Source organism: Phalacrocorax aristotelis, chromosome 1 (assembly GCF_949628215.1).
Source record: "Phalacrocorax aristotelis chromosome 1, bGulAri2.1, whole genome shotgun sequence".
Taxonomy (NCBI): domain Eukaryota; kingdom Metazoa; phylum Chordata; class Aves; order Suliformes; family Phalacrocoracidae; genus Phalacrocorax; species Phalacrocorax aristotelis.
Genome location: NC_134276.1, coordinates 95,703,025 through 95,721,264, shown reverse-complemented (window position 1 = coordinate 95,721,264; position 18,240 = coordinate 95,703,025). Strand labels below are relative to the sequence as shown.

Genomic DNA, 18,240 nt, shown 5'->3' with positions numbered 1-18,240 from the left:
TTCTACTTGCTATTTTAAGAATTTTTTTACCTAAAAGATAATTTATGTATTCCCTGAATGTGAACATGTAGAAAGAAATTGAGTATTTCAAATTAACATAACCTCTGTCAGGGTTACTAAAAGTCTGAGTGCCTGAAGTAACAAGTTGCAATGACGGCAGTTCTGTGGGATGACAGAAGCAAACTCTTGTCTGTTCAGACAGAATTAATGTATGGCTTCAGACTGTCTTGTTTGCTGAATGCTGTGTCGGAGAATCTTCCTTTTAGCGGATAAACTACTCCCTGACGTCTTCTGTTGGAGTAGTTTTGTTCACTGTTTAATTGCACAGCATGTCACTGTGTAAGGAACGTGAAGGCAAAGGTTGATCGTACTCCTGTTCTACAATAAATGTATCACACAGAAAAAAGTTTGAAGTTGTGAAGGGCTGTAACCTGTTATGCTCTAGAGGTCACAAAGTAGAAGCTTAAATATGCTTTGGGCTTTCGTATGGGATGGGACTGTAACATGTGCTGTAGAATTATGCTGGGAAATGAGTGTTAGGTCACTGATGCTAAAATGGTAACAGTGAGCTTCAGGCATAGTCCTTAATATTGAAAAACAGTGGGTTTAAAAGAAGTTGAAGATAAAGCCCCTGATGACTGTGACCTTGTTATTCAGTGTGTTTTCCAGTAGGATTTTTTATCTTCAGGGATGTTTCCTTGAGGGCGGAGAATCCCAAGAAAAGAGGCACCCGTGGGAAGGTTATAACATTTTGCATGGAAAGGGAGATGTGAAACAGCACTGGCAGAAGAAAGAGTGAAGTGGTCCATCAGTTATCTGATTGACTCTTTAATTTTAGCACTTCTTTGATATTACTGCTTGTGAATATTATTTCATTCAGTAGGTCATGGATTTCTTTCAGACGTGCAGCACATGAAACCTCTGGAGTACCACAATAGGGAGCTGTGAAAGGTAACAGAGCAGCAAGCCTGTTTGTTCATAAATGTTGCTGTGCAAGGGGCAGCACCTCCACCCGAGAATTTTTTTTATAGTATAAAAACCTAAAAGTGATGAAAAAGAGTCCTCTAATATAATTTTGTTGCATATGGTTATATTGTTCAGAAAGCAAACATCAAATTTAAAAGGTTATGTTTTAATGATTATTTCTAGATGTTTCAATGCAGGGTTTTAATATTTGAGGATGGCAACCCAGTATCTGTCTGCTGAATTGTAACTGAATCCTCACAAAATGTATATTTGTGTTGAAAGATCATGGAGGTTTATGCTCTAGCAGTTCAGTAGCCCTTGTTTTAACTGAAGTTTCTTTTGCATCACAGAAACTTACAGATTTTGGATACATAAAATACGTACTGATTTCACTGTGTGACCTAGCTTTGATTACATTCAAGATTAGACCAGGCAGGGAGGCTAGATTTCTGCTAATTGTCATGTATCTAATTTTTTCATTGTAACAGGGAATGGGGTTGCGTTCGGACAGTGTTCTGACTCCTCTTACAGGAAATGGTTAAAAAGGAATTTCTGCACATCTGAAAAACTAGTCAAAAGAGAAGAGTTCGTTGTTTTGTCTTGCCTGCCTGATTGTGGATTAGGCTGAGGGCTGCCTGTTTTTAAATATCAGAAGAAACAAGTTCTCTTTACACAGGCAGAAGACAAAACGTCTTGACTCCTATGAAGAAAGCTGGTCAACTGGTAGTGACACTACTTGACATGTTGTGGGTACTATCTTCATAGCATTTGTGTTCTAGAATGCTAAATTTAAAGTAAAACTTGTATTTCTAAGAAGCAGTAGTATTCTGTTAATTAGCTATAACATCAGTTTAGGTTTGTTATATCAAGTTTCGTTAATATATCAGCTGTACTTGTTAAGCTTTTCTAGAGCAAGCTCTTAAATTTTCTGCACAGCAAATGCAGAACTGGTGCTGAGGAGTGAGACTGAGATGCAAAGTATTCAAAAGCCTGGAAATTCCAAAGGATACAATTGCTGTGGCTTTTTACAACAATTTTTTTAAAAATTTTTATTTATTTTTTGGTTGTTATGTTTATGCTTATTGCTGGGTGAAATTGGAGGCTGGGCTGCTGGGGGGAAGGGGCAGAGTTATTTGCTGTCACTTCAAAACAGAGCATCTCAGCAAAAAGAAAACCCATCATTAGGGCACATACAGGTTTTGTCCTGCTGAAAGTCTGTTTATATTACATAGAAAAGCATTCTACTGAGGACAGTGAAGAATGAACCAGTTAATTCTGTTCCACACGAAACCACCTTTGAATGGTTCCTGAAGGACTTTGGGTTGCAGGGCTGCTGAAAGGCAACAGCATTGTAAACAGGCTGGTTTTCTGTGATTAAAATTGTGTAGCTAACTGCACATAGTAATGTGTTCTATACCACAGGAGTATATATAGCCTGGCTGTAATTGCCATTGATGTTTACTTTAATCTGTGATGTGTGCAAACAGGTTTTATTGACAGTTTTCCAAAACATTTTTTAAAACGTTCATGTAAAGGTGTGTTGGATTCTTATGTCCAAGGCTATAAAGATTCTTATTAATGTGTATAAATGAAACCTCTAAATCCACATGCTTTCAGAGACAAATTACAGAGCTATAAATTCCTTCTTCTAAATTGCTTCTGCTATAGCTATTGTTTAAGTGCAAAACTGTTTGAAAAGTATTGCAAAATAGCCTTTTTTCAAAGTTTGCAGAGAAGGTAGGGCTGCTTCACCAGTTCTGGTGCATTAATGCATAGTATAAGCTTTGCTCCTCTTACCAGGTTCTGCTGTGTTCTGGCAGAAAGCTTCTAATCATTTTCTGTAACCATTAAAGACTAATTATTGTCAGAGTTAATGCGGTTTTTGACATGGGCTTAATAACACAATACTAAAAAATCCTGTCCAGGCAGAACACACAGTTACAAAAATTGGAAATGAGAGATACAAAATTAATATCCTGGATTCGCCCTTCTGTTTATATGAGTACATACCAACAAGAGACATTTTAGAATCAGACTTTTTTTTTAATGGCCTAAAATTTCTGTGAAAGCATTGATGAAATAGTATATTTGAAAAATTGAAACATAAAACAAGTACTGAGAGGTACTCATACTTACTTTGTTTCTGAGTTTATTTATCATTACTTGATATGTTTTTAAAGATGCATATCTTAGTTGCATGTTCTAAATTTTGCTTTGACTACATAAAGAGTTAATATAGAAGTAGTACCTCTGATACAATCTTGTACATAATATTATTTTAATTTTTCCTAAGGATACATTAGAAATACATAATGACATGTGAACCTGAACAAGGTAAATGTTCATGGGGTTCATGGGGTATTGCTGTATATGTATTTATAGATTTGAAAACAGTCTTGTTGGTTTACTGTCTTTGGTGTGTAATAATTGCGTTTGTCTTGTGTATTGTAACTTGTGCCACTGCTTTCCAAAATAATTCAGTGTTATAATACATTATGCCAGAGAGAGATTGCATGGCCTGAAAAAAGGTTGTTTCCAGATGAGATTAAGCGCAAACACTGCAGACACTGCAACAGTTTGGTAAAAATACTGACAGGAAATTTTTCTGTTCCTAACATGAAATGTCAGTGGTGAGTACAGCTGTTTTGTTGACAAAAAAGGATTAAAAACAGTTTTAGGTCAAGGCAGTGCTCACCATCATTTCAAGAACCATAGTTAAAATCCAAGAATTTGTGGCCCATCTATAAAAAGACAAAGGAATCTTGACATGATGAAAGCCACAGTCAGCTCCTGTTTTAAAAGTAATTCAGAGTACAGAGATAGTAACAACTAGCTGAGTATCTAAAGTGTGTTTAAAAGAATATTGTACAGGAATTGACATACTACATTTTTCTTTGTCATTCATTTGGATTTTCTCATGTGGAAATCTTCTTTGACCTCACATACAAAAATAAGTCATTCACTACTGTCTTTCACTGTTGGCTCCCTTTAGGATAAATCATAAAACACCAGTTTTATTGATATAGATATCATTTTCCAACAAATTACAAAATAAATATTTACACTGAAATTTTAAACCTTAATCTGTTGTTTATAGAATATGTGGCTAGGAATAGCAATTGTAATTATGTAGCCTGGTCCCCTTGTAAGCTAAAAAGTCCATGAACTAACTTGAATTAGAGTATACCGTTTCAAAAATGTCTGTTTCTGATTTCTAAAAATCCCCAAGAGAGTAAATCAGTTACACCCTTAATTACCTGCAGTGTTGATATTTGTGCTTTAATTCTACTATGAATTTGTCATGACTACTTCCTATTACTCAAATCATGTGATAGTTTTGTCATTTAAACTGAATTCCATTATATTATCAAACTTCTGTGTTATTTAAGCATTTTATAATATACCAGGGGGAGATGACCGATCTTTTTGGAAAGCTTTTTTGAACCCATCTCTGCCTTTTGACATCCTTCATGTATTTTCAATGTAGAACTGAACACTGATCTATTGTGGTAATGCCACAAACACATATAAAGATCTTATTTCTTAATTGGCATTTTCGTTATGGTATGGCATTTGGCTGTAGTCTTCCCTGGGAGAAACTCATACATAGCTGACTTCATGCTTTCTGGCTGCCTGAGATTCCCCCTTCCCCCAGCCAAGATAGGTCCTCCTCCTCTTTTAAGTATTACTTGTATTGTTTGTTCTTAGATGTATGATCTTTTATTTGGGCAGAAAATATGCTTTTCTTTTACCTTGCATGCAGGGATTAAAGTGATGATAACCCAGTTAAACAAATGAAAAACTGTATTTCTTTTTTTTCTTAAATCACTATACCTTCATGAAATGTCCCTGGTTTTAGATAGGAATTTACCATTTAAAAATCCATTTCAAGTTGGAGAGGTTCAAGTTTCTTTTCAGATTTATTGTGGGTTTTGTTTGCATCTTAGAGTTAAAGTTGAACAGAATTTTAGAGAAAAACACATTATACTCCTGGTAAAAAGGTAATGTAGCGTAGGCTGTTCACATAGTGTGTCCATTAGACATTGGAATGAGTGCCTTCCACTGTAACGAGCTTTGGAGGTAGAGTACCCAAGAAGATTCTCCTGCTCATGCTAGTGAGCTAGTCTTCTACTCCTGGAAACAATGAATAGATCCTGTGGCTTGGGTAATATATAGGCTTTAAGACATAATGCAAATATGAAGATTTTTCTTTTAAGTCATGTCAGAGTCCCTTCTAATGGTTCCTTGGAAGCAAATCTCAGTAACACTCCTGGAAGATGAAATTTAGGTGCTATGCCTCCTTGTGAAGGTGCTGTGGAAAAATAAATGCACCTTTGTTTAGTCTGAACTTTGCCTTGATGTTTTTCTAAACATTCTTAGAGGCACTTTCTTCCTACTTTCCTTTTTGCCTCCTTCCTAGTCTTAGAAGATAACTTATCTTCTCCCACAGTAGTGAGAAAAAATTGGTTCTGTAAACTCTCGGTTGTTTTGGATCACAATAACATAGACTTGAGTGAAATCAGCAACTTCAGTGACTTAGCTTTTAAACAATTGTTAGAAATAACTAATAAACATAATTTCATGCTAACTTTTCTGTAATTTCGTTAATCTGAAATAGGATGTGTGTGTGAACCAGAAAAATACATTCAGTAATATTTATGTTGGGTATCATGCATTTTCAACAGCCCCTACTATGCTTTACTCAGTACACAGTGCTTGATGGAGTTTCTTAACGGGTGTATAAATGTGATACTTAATAATTTGGGGTTGCTGGAGTTTGGTTAGGTTTTGTTTACTTATTTGAGACAAGGTAAAAGAAAATATTTGTGTCTACAGGTGAAGTATCTCCTGAACTATAAGCTAGCAGAAAGCTCTCATGTTAAAAACTTCAACAGTGGTCAATGTTGCTTAAACTGTTGAGTATTGCAGTGTTTGGGCAGCACAAGGTGAAGTCATTGGATGTAGAAAAAACTGATTTAGCTTGACTCTTCTACTTTTCCTTCCCTGAGACAGCGGTAGAACTGTCCTGCAAGCAATGTTTTTTTGGAAGTGACATTGTTTCCTCTTTTTGTATTTATTTCTGATGGGCTTGAAATGTTCATCACGTGCATTAGATTGTTGAGGAGCACAAAGAAAATTATGATATCGGATTGCATTTATTGCAATTTACATCTCTTCTAAAACTGAATAGTATTTCATGTGAGAAAGAGAAGAGGACACTTCTGTAGCTTGACAAGATTCCCTTTTTCAAACATTCAAGGCCGTCCTCAACCAAACAATGGAGCTGTAAGCTTCTCCGAGGAAGCTCCTGAGAACTCCTTGCTGAGCAGCCTAAATGAGGGTTCTTACCAGTTCATCCTTTACAGTTGGGATTTGCTGATTGTGTTAGAGTCCCTTGTGTATTTAGAATGTTTGTTTACATACACTATTTTGAATTTCAGTTGAATTTTGAGTTTTTCCAAAGTTGATGTCCTAAAAATAGCTGTTTGTATCTTTTTTTCTGTCTCTATTTCAGAGAAGTAGCCTAACACAAATAGGAATTAATTACAGGCATGACCATATATATATTGTTTGAAATGCAAGCCAAAAGTTTTTAATTTGAAAATAGTACCTATGACAATGCCTTTTTATTCTCAAGTATACATTTATTTCTTTGAAACATGCACAATCTTTTAGGTTTGCATGAAAGAGAGCCTGTAAGATCTATCTATAATTTGAAGTTGAAGGTAGATCTCTCTCCTGTTGTTTTTTGCATAGTTAAGGGGGTTTTAAAAGATTTTTTTAAAAAAATAAGCAACCTGGAAGGTTTACTATTTCTGATTTAAATACATTGGCATTCTTCTCTCCAGTAGAAAACCCTAGTAAAATAAGGGGACTCTTTTTTGGTGAGCCCTCTTCCTTGGAAAGATTTGGTTTCCTCTCCTCCAAAGACTTAGGCTTTTGTATCTTTCTATCTTCAAGAGCATTTTCCCATATTCTGAGATTTATGTAAATTACTCTTTGGAACGTCTGATGATTGATTTATTGATAAAAGTGTGATATGTGGATCAATTTGATTTTATAGCAGAATATATCATTTAAAGCATTTAGTCAAGTTTCATAGGATCGCTTCTAGTAGAAGATTATAGTTTCTGTAAATCTGTGGAAAAAGCATGGGAGGTTTGCAGAATCCCTTAACCTCTTGAACTTTCCCATGTCATCTTATGAACTCTGAATCTATGGTACTGTTCAAATCAGGAAATGTTTAAAAATGAAAAGCCAAAACCCTAAGCTGCTAGATTTTGTATACAAAACATCTGTGGGATTTGCAGTTTCACAATCGTCTTAATCACGGTAAGATAAGCAGGCTATTGTTAGCCCTCGTCATTACTTTATGTAAAGTAGCATATGATTTCAGTAGTTTGTTTTCTTGTTATTTCAGCTTTACGACAAAATAAACACAAAATCTTCACCACAAATCAGGAATCCTCCAAGTGATGCTGTACAGAGAGCCAAAGAGGTAATGGCTTTAAAATATACTTTTTACTTTGAAAGCTTGTATTTGAAGCGGAACATTTTTTTTCTTCATTAAGATATTGATATGTGTTTGGGCTCATAATCTGAATTATTTCTGGATTTCTACTGTTGCTTACTTAAGTTACCTAACGTTGCATAAACTTGCAGAAGTCCATTATGTCTGTAAGGATTATATATATTACTCAGTTTTATCATTTAACCTTTGCTGCAACAATAGTGATCTTAAAAGGAATACTCTTGTTGCGTAAACACAGTATCTTTCGTGTTGAGTTTATATGCTACTTAGTCGCAAAAAAAAGATGTTTCTAGGTATCAGCTTTTTAAATTGAAAAACTAGTTTATCATAGATAGTTCAAAGAAGGGCAGACCTAGAAATGCAATGAAGGTGGCCCATTAAGATGAAAGATAAATAGACACAGATTTCTTAATTCTTATACCTGACAAATAGTATTTTGTTTATTTATTGCAAGTAGTAAAAAAAAGGGGGTTTGTATTATATATTATCAGTAAAAGTAAGTACAGTTGTTGGGGGTAACGTCATAGGAAAGCATTTTATAGTACTATTAAAACAGAATGAACAGGAAGACTAAAACACTGTAATAACTGCAGTCACATTGATAGACACCTGAAGTCTGATTCTGCAAAATTTCCTGGCAGTTAATCCTGGGGGATGCTTCCAGAAGCAAAATACTGTGCTTTTGTTGTCCAAGTAGTTGCATGTGGAAAATAAAGGTGAAAGTATGAGGTTGCAGGCAGATGCCTCCTGCATCCTCCCTCCCCCAATGATAAGCTGAAGTATGGCTCAGATTTTATAAAATCTGGAGTTTGGAGGTGGGGTAGCAGATGGATCACCTACACTTGATGTCTTTAACAATTTAATTTGTGTAGAGAAGGTTTTATGAGTATTCTTAATTCTGCTTTTAAACTGATTGTTTTAATAAGTTGAGACCATATGTGAAAGTAGCATTGGTGGTGGTGATATGTGTAACCTATAAGTTAGCACTTCATTTCTATCTCCATGTATTTAGCTGTTGGAGGAATACTGTCAGTTGTAAAAAGAGCAACTGTGTGCTTCAAATTTCTGCTTTAATGTCTCCCAGAAAGAAAATTGAAATGAGGTGTTTTATTCTCTTGGTGGGGAGATCACATTCTCCCAAGCCCTTTCCATGTCAAAAACATTTGGAGGTATTCTGACTGACCAGTGAGGGTTTTAATTTCTTCGATTAATAACTTTATTTAAAAGAAAGTTATTACAGGCATTTCTCCTACTTGTCTTGCAGGTATTGGAAGAAATTTCATGTTACCCAGAGAACAATGATGCAAAGGAACTAAAGCGTATTTTAACACAACCTCATTTCATGGTAAGCAAATGCTACTCTTGTTGGGGGACTTTTGTTGGTTGTTTTTTTTTTTTTATATTCTGTATATTAGAAAACTTTAGTAAGTTCTCCTTTAAATCCACAGGTGATGAAACTGCACACAATACAATAAACCTATTAATAAATATTTCTAATCTGCTGGTCTGGCAAAATAGTTTCTATTACTACTACTGTTGGTCCCCACCACTGTGCTGAAAACTGTCAGCAGTTTGGAGCAATTTAATTATGGAGCAGTTTCACTGTCTTTTTGGGGGGAGCTGCGTTGCACATAGAAAGAGTTAATTCTTTTGGATGTTCATAAGCAGAGCTGGGGTCCTCCTTTTTCTTTTTCCCAAAGTCTTCTTAGGATAAAGGTCTTTGAAGTCATTGCAAAATAAGTGTTTATTTAACATTATTTACAATAAATCAATAGCTTGTACAGTCTAGTGAATTTATGTTACATATAAACTCCTACTGTGTCTGTTTCACAAACCTGATTTCTGAGCAGTAATTGTCCTAATTTCAGGGACATGACTGGTTAATAACCTGGTTCCAGTTACTGAAGTCGTGTCTTCTGAAACCACTTAAAGGACTTCTTTTGTTTATGCTGTGGATGGAGTCCACAAGTTCAGAAATAAAAGCACTTGCTTAAATCTGCTATACATTATTGTCAGTTTAAAATCATGAATTTGACTTCCCCCAACACAAGGATTTTAGGCCAGCAGCTTTGTGGAATTTGCTCACCTGAAAGCTGAATTACTGTAAGTCTGAAGGATAAACCTAATTTCCAGGAAAGAGTGAGCTGAAACCAACCTTATATTCAGGAGTAAGATGAAATCTGGATAGCTGCATGTCCCAGTGTGTTCTTTTGATGGCCACTGTAGCTTTGGGTGCATTTATTTTAGTACTTTAAATCAGATCAGGGGTGTGTTTTTGAAGTGAATCTCCTGATTGCCCCCTTACAATGGTTTGGCTCGTATCATGTAAGAGTCTCAAAGCATGCAAACTAGACTCCTTTCAGTTAAGTTAAACTCAAAGATGTACACCAGAAGCTCAGCCAGTGTAATCCAGCAGCTGATGGGCATTCAGTCCACATGGCAAGATGGAAGCTGCTCAGAAGTAAAAACTCCTGCAGTGCATTCAGTGTGTGCATCGGGTCCTCACTAAAGCAATTGTTTTATTTGTCAATCCATTCCTATTTTATTGCACTAATTGCTAATGCAGACGTTGGCTTTTTATGTTGTCCTCAGCAACACACTGATATGTCATTGCCTGGAGATGATACCTATCCGGAAGTCTGTAACAAATCTGGTTCAACATTTAACAGGAATACTTGCTTGAAATAGAACATAAAACATGGCGGAATGGTACTCAGCCATAGTGTAAGAACAATTTAAAAAAAAAAAAAACACCAAGGAAAGAAACCCAAGAACAATACTCTGTCATAGTCAACTTCTTTATCGGGAATCTGACAGGTTCATTTGTTTTACGGGTTTTTTTTGCATAATTACCACACAGTATTGCAGAAACATTAGGCACTGTGGAGAAAGAGCAATTTTTAAGCATAAATTATTTTCAGCCTAGGTATCAATAAAAATGATTGTGGCATATAAAAATTTAATGTATCAAATCAAGCAACAGGAGAAGTGAGTTGGAAATCATATTTTATAGGTATCTATTCCAACCTGATATTCTCATAAATTTAAAACCATCTGTCAGAATTCTTTTGCTGCAATTCTATAAAAAGTGGGTTTTTTTAAGAAATAAGCCACATTTCCATAAGAAGTATTTTTCACGAGGAGTAATTTCAGTAAGTTAATCTATGGCACCCCAAGCTAAATTGCTAGCTGATGGAGTCCCATCCCTTCTTCCCATGTTTCATCCCCTCCCTTGCAGCCGTTCTGATACTCATCTGACACTGCACTTTCGTAGTGCACTGTGCTAAACTAGCAGAAAACTGCTACAACAAAACAATGATCAGTTTAGCAAAAAGAATTAGGGACAACTGGGATACCACTACAGCAAAAATGAGCAAGGGGACAGAAACACACAGCCCGGGATAAGGAGGAAAGGCACAAACATGTAAAGCAGCAGTTAAATCAGCATATGTTGGCAGCAGAACCATACCTTTAGGGTGCAGATACCAGAAAGTCTCCATATGTCAGAGGCAATCCCTCCTCTCCCATCATTCCCACCCCTGCTCCCAGGCACCCCTTTTATAAGATAGCAGACCTTACAAAATTATTCTTATGTGTGCGGCATTCTGCCAAACTTTCCTTCAGAGCCAAAGCCTTTAAAATAGATACCCTTAGGAAAGGGAATAATTGTATAAAACAATATTGTCAGCCTATACTCAATGTGTTTACCAAGCATTGTACAGAGCAGTACTCTGGTTAGGAAGTTGCTGAGCTCTGATGCACAGAGGCTGGAACAATGATGTGTAAGTAAGTAAGATCAGTAAGATAAGTAAGATCATGTGCATTAACAGCTGTATGATAAGAGTATTTTACTATTATGTATGTTATTATCTAATCAGAAGACAATGGTGTATAGTCTGTCTTGTTTACTTAAAGACAGTGTTAGTGGTTTAGACTATGTATGGACCTTTACAGAACCAAAGGCAATGAAGTTTGCATTTGTAAGTACTCTCACTGGGACTGAGATCTTTGAGCTCAAAGTTTTTTTGTTGCTTTATTTCTGTTTTACCCTTGTGTGCCTTATGGGTACCGGAATAAAATATTAATTTAGTCTGTATATGCTTAACATTTTAATTTAAAGAAATGTATGTAAATTTTGCATAAAGGTCTTCCAGTAGATAATTAATTTAAGAATTCTTTAAAAGATTATCAAGCATTTTATTTGTTGTCTACAGATTTCAAGGAGCTTTTATTCCATTACACAGCTTTGAGTAGTTTTTCAAATTCTCTGGTTTTATCTGTAAAGGGCTCTATCATATATGTTTAGTATGTGCCAGCAATTGAAATGTTTGCTGTACTAGGAGACTTCTGTACTACATATTGAAGTTTTATCCATCATCATGTGCCTTCCTACACTGTTTTTTTGCAGACAATGATCCTGTGATATAGTAGAAAGCAGTTGTTCTCACTAAACTTATTTTTATCAGGATTATCATGTTCTACAAAGGAAAAAGAGACAGGAAAAAAAATTATCAAAATTAACAGAAATGCATGAAAACAAGTGTTTAATAAAGTCCAATAGCAGTCTTTGTATTACATATTTTCAATGTTTAAAGTGAGCTTGCCATACTTTAATATCTGGTGGTTCTGAAGTTGTGTTAATTTTTGTTAATATATTCAGAAGTCATCGAGTATAATTATGAACCTTTAAAAATGTTCAAATTATCACATTTTAATCTCCTACAAGGTGTGTATTATTGCTAAAACTATAGTATAAAGCAAGGCAAGTATTTGATGTGAAACAAATGTAAGGCCCTGAAATGCTTAAGAAATGTAAAATTAAAGCATAGAGAGTATAACAGATACAGGCAGGTGCATGAAGCTGAGTAAGTAGCTTTGAGCTGCTTGAGCTGAAGAAAGCACAGAAGATCGCCCTACTCTGCTAAAGAGTGCAAAGCCAGGACCACGCACACTCCTACAATGGGTGTTTTTCATAACACCCAGAGCTGAGGAGTGATTGCACATGGATGGTCTAGTCTTATTTGGGACAACTGGAAACAGTTTTCAGATACTAGAATGAGAATTAAGCTAAATCCCTAAACCTATATAGGAGGATTCACACCGAAGTTTACACCCAATTAAATAAATCAAATTAAGAACTGATTTAGATAAAGTAGTTAAACTTACATAGATGGGCCAGATATCTGAATATAAAATGTTGCTTCAACAGTACAGACTAATACAGAGGAATTTTGGCATGTTTGAGCTTAGTGGTTGACAAAATAAGATGGAAAAACAGAAAATGCAGATACAGTTTAGTATTTAACTAAAAATAGTATTTGTGTAGGTGGGCTCAAAATAATGGAAAAACAGGAGGGAATGTGGGCAGAGCATTGCTAGTTTAGGGAATTCCATTCCATCATGCTGAATTCCCAGCTACAATTTGAAACTGATTTGAGGAAAGGGAACTTAAACTGTTTATGAAGGTGTTGTTTATCACATGGTGCACTTTAGAGGTGCTAGCTTGGGAGCAAATTTAGGATTTTGCAGGGGCCATAAAAATCCCATTTCTGCCCTGGTTCCACTTCCGAAATGCATCTTGTAGGGATGGGTTTTTATCACTTTTTTTCAGTTTAATCTTTCATCTTTAATTGAAGATTTTAATTGAAGACTAAGACGTTGCAGAGTCAGATTTCTCTGCCAAAACAAATTCTAGATGGTCAATCTCAAGCCTTGCAAGATTGATGGGTTTTGAAAGTTAAGAACTATGAGCATTGAAATGAAAATTAACAAGATGTTGATATAATATTCATTGAGATAACTGTGGTGGTGGCTGATATCTCTACTATTGTAGAGAAATTGTAAAAACTACACTTGATTTGTCAATCCTTATCTGAGGAGCCCGTCCATTTGGGTGTAGAGGCAGGATTTATCTCAGGTCCTTGATGAGTTATAATAAGAGTAGAAGTAGCATGTTCACATATAAATTTAGGTTTTGGACAGAAGCAAGCTAGCTATAATATACTCATTATTAAGAGTTGCATGCAGATGTGAAATGGATGTGATACAGGGCTTTTGAAGATATCCTGGGGAACAGTGGAATGTCATACCATGAAAAAGCCTGGAACTATTGAATACTGCTTTGCAAATGTATACACCTTGTCCAACTTTCATCTTGTAGATAGCATGTTGCACTTTTAACAGGTATGCAGGTTTCATATCTTTGCCTTAGCTTAGAGTTCTTACACAGTTGTTCTGCTTCTCCAAGTTATTTAAATACATTTAATCAATTACGTGTTGTACCAGTCTTTGCATGAAGAAACAGAGTAAAACTAATGAAGTAGCATTTGAATAGTTTATTGGTTTAGATTGTAATTTTTATCAGGTATTTTGAACTCAGTGTGGTTGTGCTGGGTCTGTGCTCTAGGGGAAGGGGAAAATAAGAAATTGATTATGCTAGTAAACAACAAAAAACAGTACTTCATTCTTTCAGTCAGTACCGATCCACAGTGTTGCCTTTCTTAGAATGAAATACCACGGGATCTGAATACCTTTTCATTTTACTAGGGTAATTATTATAGAACAGTTTGCTCAGAAAAGTAGCTTCCTAATTCTGTGTCTAGGCACATAAATAAAGATGTATTAATTCTGACACCTTGAAGGTGTTGAGAAGATGGGGGAGAGGGAAGCAGCATCATTCTACTTGGGGTATCTACAGTAGAAAATAAGGTTTACTCATGCAGATTTTAAAGGCTAGGTATGTGTGTATACCTTTGCAGTCTGCTGAAATTTGTATCTTAGACTCCCTTAAGGGAAAAGTTCCGATATAGAAAGTTGGGCACAAATATCTTGAATTTCTTTTAATTTCTGGAAAACTTAAAAAAAGCAATGAATGAGCGGGGGCATCAGAGATGATGGACGTCTGATATTTTGTTGCTGTAATCTCCTCTAGGCCTTACTTCAAACTCATGATGTAGTGGCACATGAAGTTTACAGTGATGAAGCACTGAGAGTTACACCTCCTCCCACATCTCCATACTTAAACGGAGATTCTCCAGAAAGCGCCAACGGCGACATGGATATGGAGAATGTAACACGAGTTCGACTGGTGCAGTTCCAGAAGAACACAGATGAGCCAATGGTACAGAGAGAACCTCAGTATTTTTCTTGACTCTGTACTGGTAAAGACCAGTATTATAATGATGTTAATGGTAGTTTCTGCACTTTGAAGTAGGGTCGCCAGTATAATTGGAATAGTTCAGCAGCCATTTTAGATACTTATACTCCTGTGTATATCCTTAACTTAAAATGCTATGTGTGCATTCATACTACTGCTGTACCACTAGAGCTGTTTTTGTTTGTTTTTATTTTGTTTTGTTTGTACTACCTTGTAGTAGTTATAGCAGATTAGGCTTTAAACCAAACTGGACCCTTTGCACTTCAATACAAAATTACGTTTTTAACAAACCAGAATCTTATATGCTCATAGATTAAATTATTGCATCTTCACTTATAAATAGCATCTGTTTTCATTGCTCATATTTAAGCAATTGGCAGAGTTTTTATTTTATCCTTAAAATTTATATCCTGCCTTCAAGCTTTTAGGAAAAATTACTGTTCTTAACCACTCAGGAATCACACTGCTTAATGTTTATTTTAAGAGTACAAACATTTCTTTTTGTAGGGAATCACTTTAAAAATGAATGAGCTGAACCACTGCATTGTGGCAAGAATTATGCACGGAGGAATGATTCACCGGCAAGGTAATCATGTGTCATAAATAGTTCTGTCTTCGAACACAATTACTTAGATCATTTTGTACAAACCGTGTAATGGTACCTGCTCCTCATTTTGATTGTGACTATTCCATAGTAGTGTACCTCTGTGTCTGGATGGAGTCCTGTTACCTGCCTTTTTTACCTTCCAGTTGTAGATGTCTCTGAGAGTTTTGAGATAAGGGCCCACTATGTTTCGTGTAGGCCTTAATTAGGGTAATGGGAGTATAGCTCAGTAAGAGATTGAAATGCTAATAATTTCTGGAGCTGTACTTGTTTAATCCTCTGTTTATAAAAAGAAAAAAATCCTTAGACTAGTTACAATAGTTTTTCTTGCAAAAATGGAAGAGCTTTGTTCAACAAAAAATTTCTCCATATATTTTCACGCAATTCTTGAGGAACTTTGTACTTCTGATTTTAAGGCTCATAAAAATGATTTGTGAAATAAAAATGTTTCTTGTGCCTAAAACTTGAATCTTTATTTTCACTTCTTACTACTATAGTAAACCATGTCGATATACATCTTTTCTCATCTCCAGTCTACTCCTTTTTTCCATTTTGTGTGTCTGGATCAGATGTCAAAAAATATCTGCACTTTGTCGTACTTTAAACAGATAAAATTCCCTGCTAGGATGTTAGCTGCAAATTTGTATTGCACTCTGAAAAGGGTTACTTCAGTTTTTCCAGTTTGCCATCTTTTTCTTTTGATGAACATAAAAATATTCATCAGTTGTCAGACCAAAGTTCCTTGTAGTCTACTGTTGTATTTCAAAGCAAGCTAGGAACAGGTAATTAGAAAGACAAAATATGGAACAGGGAAAGGGTACAGCAATCCTTTCTCTGATATATTCACTTAGTCTCCTTGACATGATCAAACCTGTCAAGAAGCGGGAAAGATAAAGCTTTTCATATAAGAAAAGATGTAATTCATATAAACTTCTGTAATTCTTTAGAGGACCTTCTGAACTGAAATTTATTTGGCTTCTAAAAGTGAATTTTAAAAGGAGATTGCTCTAAGATTCACAGGAATAAGGTTTTTATCCAAATGTACTTAGGTAGTGGTAATCCTCTGCAGAACATTGTTTCACATGACTGTGTGCCATAATGGGGGTCATAAAAATTTTAAAACCTGTTAAAACTGGGTAAAAAATACCCCAAGTGTGCCCATTAGAACTCTGCTCTTTTCTTTTTAATTATACAGTGTCTTTTATTTCTAAAAATTTGGGAAATTTAACCCATTTTATATGTGCTTCATCTAACTAAGGTAGCCCTTTCTGCACATAGGTTTAATTTGAAAATGAACTATACTTCAGTGTTTCTGTAGTATTGTAATCTCTTTTTTTAATGTTTCTAATTTTGTTAGTGCTCTAAATGCCTCTCAGCTTCAATGTTCAAACTACATATATTTAGGATAGTTTTACTTAATAGAACAATGCAAATGTAGGTGGACAGTGATCTCAAGCACCACATGTCTTTGAATCCTATTGACAGGGTCTGTGGCTTTTATTTGTTTCAGGGTTTTTTTATGTTGTTGATTCTGCTGTCTCCTCTTACTGGATGGAAAACTGCCAGGCAATAGCAGCAATAGCTAGATAACAGATCCACAGGGAGGGTTACCGGAACTGTATAATTTCATTCTAGCAATATTAAGTACAAACTGTGCAATTCCCAATCACAAAATAGTAGCTGCTGGGAAGTCTGCCTCCAATCTCTGTGCCAACTGAATCTAGTCCTGCTGATTACAGTTGTCCTTATTCAAAAGGTAGGGAAGTGGAAGTAGGGAGATAGGCTTGTAAAGGTGCTATCTGCTTGCACCCTCCAGAGGATTGAGCTTAATGAAAAGGAAAAGGAAACACCAGTTTCAATCATTAAAAGCCATCTTTGCTTCCTTGTGTGCTTTTTTTAGCATAAGTAAATGAATTGTATCTTAGATCTCAGGCTTTTAATTATGTCTTAGCTTTCACCTTTGTGTCTGTGCCTTAACTTAGCTCAGTTGTTCATTCGCTTTTTTTTACCTGTGGATTCTGTTTAGACTACTCATACTGTAAATATCATTTCAGGGGATCTGCATATAGCCCGAGCAGCTCTCAGTATCTTAACCATATGTTTTTTGCTGACAACTGGTTTTGGTCTGTATGTGCTTGAATGTGAATTCATTCTTAAAATGCATTTAAGAAGAGGTCCTAATATGGCATTTTAAAAGATTTCCAAAGAAGAGAGAGGACTTACTGGTTGCCCATTTAACCTCACCAGGAAAACAGCAGTTGTACATTGTCTATGCTACATTCTCAGAGTAACTTGATGTAAAACTCACACCGATTTTTAGAACACTGATACCCCTGATAAAGATTATTCAGTTCAAACAAAATTTAAGTATTTACTTGGTGGAAATATGATTATACATTCACAGCCTTTCACATTCCAAGCTACAGAATTTGCTTTTGGCTACAGAACATGTTTCTGAATTGGGACGCCAAGAATTTGTTCTGCCTTCTTCCTAATAGGGAAGGATTTCCAATACTTCTGTGCAGAGCACAAGCACACATTTCCTAAAACTGTCTTCACTCTGACTTGCAAAGACAAAGAAAGAAATAATTTACTCCAGAAATACATCCATTCTTTGTTTTTACAGATGTGTTGTACACGAGTAAGCCATGAATAGCTTTAGTTCTAAATAAACATTGCACTGCCAATAGAACAGGAAACAAAAGCAACCAAAATTATATGGTTAAGCATAGGTATCATGAGAGCTAGAAATGGTACGGAAGACTCATTATTCAAAGATGTCAAGAACACTCTTTCCAACAAGAATATTTATAAAAAGTAAAAAGTTTCTGTAAATAGTAAAAGCCTCTTCCCTCAGATCGAAAATATCTGCCTATGGTTTATCAATGCATCCACCCCCCAAAACAGAATGACCATCTACTGCAAAAAGTCCATGCTTTATTCACAGCTCTTATGTATACTGCTGCATTCCAGGCATGAACA

At 35.6% G+C, this 18,240-nt stretch overlaps 1 protein-coding gene across 4 annotated transcripts in view; it reads left to right on the top strand.

Moving 5' to 3' along the window:
- The window catches only part of CASK (calcium/calmodulin dependent serine protein kinase), a 229,042-nt gene that overhangs the window by 176,472 nt on the left and 34,330 nt on the right, over nucleotides 1–18,240 (top strand). For all 4 annotated transcript variants that reach the window (XM_075098335.1, XM_075098326.1, XM_075098319.1 and 1 more), the window contains exons 12-15: nucleotides 7,388–7,465; nucleotides 8,763–8,843; nucleotides 14,430–14,618; nucleotides 15,162–15,240. In XM_075098335.1, coding sequence (XP_074954436.1) covers nucleotides 7,388–7,465; nucleotides 8,763–8,843; nucleotides 14,430–14,618; nucleotides 15,162–15,240 — 427 coding nt within the window. The remainder of the gene's footprint in view (nucleotides 1–7,387; nucleotides 7,466–8,762; nucleotides 8,844–14,429; nucleotides 14,619–15,161; nucleotides 15,241–18,240) is intronic.